Source organism: Lemur catta, chromosome X (assembly GCF_020740605.2).
Source record: "Lemur catta isolate mLemCat1 chromosome X, mLemCat1.pri, whole genome shotgun sequence".
In the NCBI taxonomy this organism is placed as follows: domain Eukaryota; kingdom Metazoa; phylum Chordata; class Mammalia; order Primates; family Lemuridae; genus Lemur; species Lemur catta.
Genome location: NC_059155.1, coordinates 12,848,019 through 12,850,125, shown reverse-complemented (window position 1 = coordinate 12,850,125; position 2,107 = coordinate 12,848,019). Strand labels below are relative to the sequence as shown.

The 2,107-nt window shown below is 38.3% G+C and overlaps 1 protein-coding gene across 1 annotated transcript; it reads left to right on the top strand.

Annotated features, from left to right (window-relative positions):
• The first annotated feature begins 502 nt into the window (after nucleotides 1-502).
• Nucleotides 503-985, top strand: LOC123628383 (60S ribosomal protein L21-like). The gene has a single exon (XM_045538089.1). The coding sequence runs from the start codon at nucleotides 503-505 to the stop codon at nucleotides 983-985; it is 483 nt and encodes a 160-aa protein (XP_045394045.1).
• The last annotated feature ends 1,122 nt before the right edge of the window (nucleotides 986-2,107 follow it).

Sequence of the window (2,107 nt, the reverse complement as noted above, 5' to 3'; positions counted from 1 at the left end):
GAAGCAGATCATTGTTTTATCTTTCTAGCTAAATTGTGAACTCTAGTGGGGATAAGGTTTTGACAGTGGGTGTTGATTTGATTAATTCTCATACAACAATGACAATAACAAGAACAACAACAGCAGCTAACATTTATTGAGTACTTACTCTAGGCCAACAAATGACTTTTGCAAGCACTTTACCTATATTAATAGCTCATTTAATTATCACAGCAATTTTGTGAGATATGTACCATTATCATCTCAATTTTACAGAAAAGGAAGCTAAGACACAAAGGAGTTACGTAAGTTGTATAAGGTTAACCAGGTAGCAAATGGCACAAAGATATTTGAATCCAGAAAGTTCAGCTACAGAGCTCATGCTCTTAACCTCTACACTACATTAAGGGCAAATTTAAGTGGATACATGTTAAAAATGAATCTTCTTTTAGTTTTTATTATTATGTAAAAAATATTGGGGCTTTTATTCGGCTGGAGTGCCATCTTCCAGTAACTCGCCAAAATGAGTAACACAAAGGGAAAGAGGAAAGGCACCCAATACATGTTCTCTATGCCTTTTAGAAAACATGGAGTTGTTCCTTTGGCCACACACATGCGAATCTACAAGAAAGGAGACATTGTAGATATCAAGGGAATGGGTACTGTTCAAAAAGGCATGCCCAACAAATGTTACCATGGCAGCACTGGAAGAGTCTACAATGTTACCCAGCATGCTGTTGGAATTGTTGCAAACAAACAAGTTAAGGGCAAGATTCTTGCCAAGAGGATTAAGGTGCGTATTGTGCATATTAAGCACTCAAAGAGCCGAGATAGCTTCCTGAAACATGTGAAGGAAAATGATCAGAAAAAGAAGGAAGCCAACGAGAAAGGTACCTGGGTTCAACTGAAGTGCCAGCTTGCTCCACCCAGAGAAGCACACTTTATGAGAACTAGTGGAAAGGAGCCTGAGCTGCTGGAACCTACTCCCTATGAATTCATGGCATAATAGGCATATCACACTTTGTGAGAAGCAATGGAAAGGAGCCTGAGGTGCTGGGACCCGTTCCCTACGAATTCATGGCATAGCAGATGAAACTAATAAAAGGCCACTGGACTTAGTTTCTCTTCATTGTGTAGAAGTGTGGTGTCCCCTTCCGCAAACAAATACTTAAAGCAAATTTTAATTATGTCCTGAAAAAATTTGGGTATCAGAAAGTGATTAAACTTTACTTTCAGCCAAAAAGGTATAACAGAGACCAGACTTCCTATACCTCCTCCCTAAGAAAACTGGAAGACCAGAGAAAATATGTGAAATAATAGGTTTCAAGACGTTGAACATCAGGTAGTGAAGGATAGTGATACCTGAGAAGCAGGAGACAAATGAGATGAGCTGAGATTGCCTCAGCTTACTGATTGAGAGAGTTTCTAGGTTGCATGCAGCACAGGGAGAGAGAACCCAGGTGGAGCTATGAGAATTCCTGAATTAAGGAGATGGCTGAGAGTCCAGGGAAACCAAGAATTTTCAGGATAGAGTACCAGACAGGGAAAAGCTGTACAAAGACACAACTCTAGAAATCTATAGACAGTTACTCTCTAATATTCAGCACAGGACTGGGCAGCATGTGAATGTGAGGAAACTACCAGATTCTGGTGGAAAGAACTATCGAAAAAGATCAGAAGGAACAGTATCCAGCACTTACACAAGCCTGGGCATAATGCTTATTTCCACCAGCCAGACTGGAAAACTTCATAATCCATGGGCATTGTTTAGAGTTCTTAGGAGGATCTTTTCTTAGTAGTGAAAAACAATTAGTTCTAGACTAAACACTGACTGCTCTGGGACCAGCCTAACAAATCTCAAAATCAAGACCCGAAAAGATCAAACATTTCCAAATAAATTAACTGCATTCCAGAACAAAGTTCAAGAATACTTATTGAAATACAAAAATATCCAGCACAAAATGAAGTAAAATTCACATCTGGCACTCAATATAATAGTTATTAGGCATACAAAAAAGCAGGAAAATACAACCCATAATAGAAGAAAAATCAATCAAAACATACCCAGAATTAATATAGGTGTTAGAATTAGTCAATAAGCTTATTGTAACTATATTCTATTATTGCA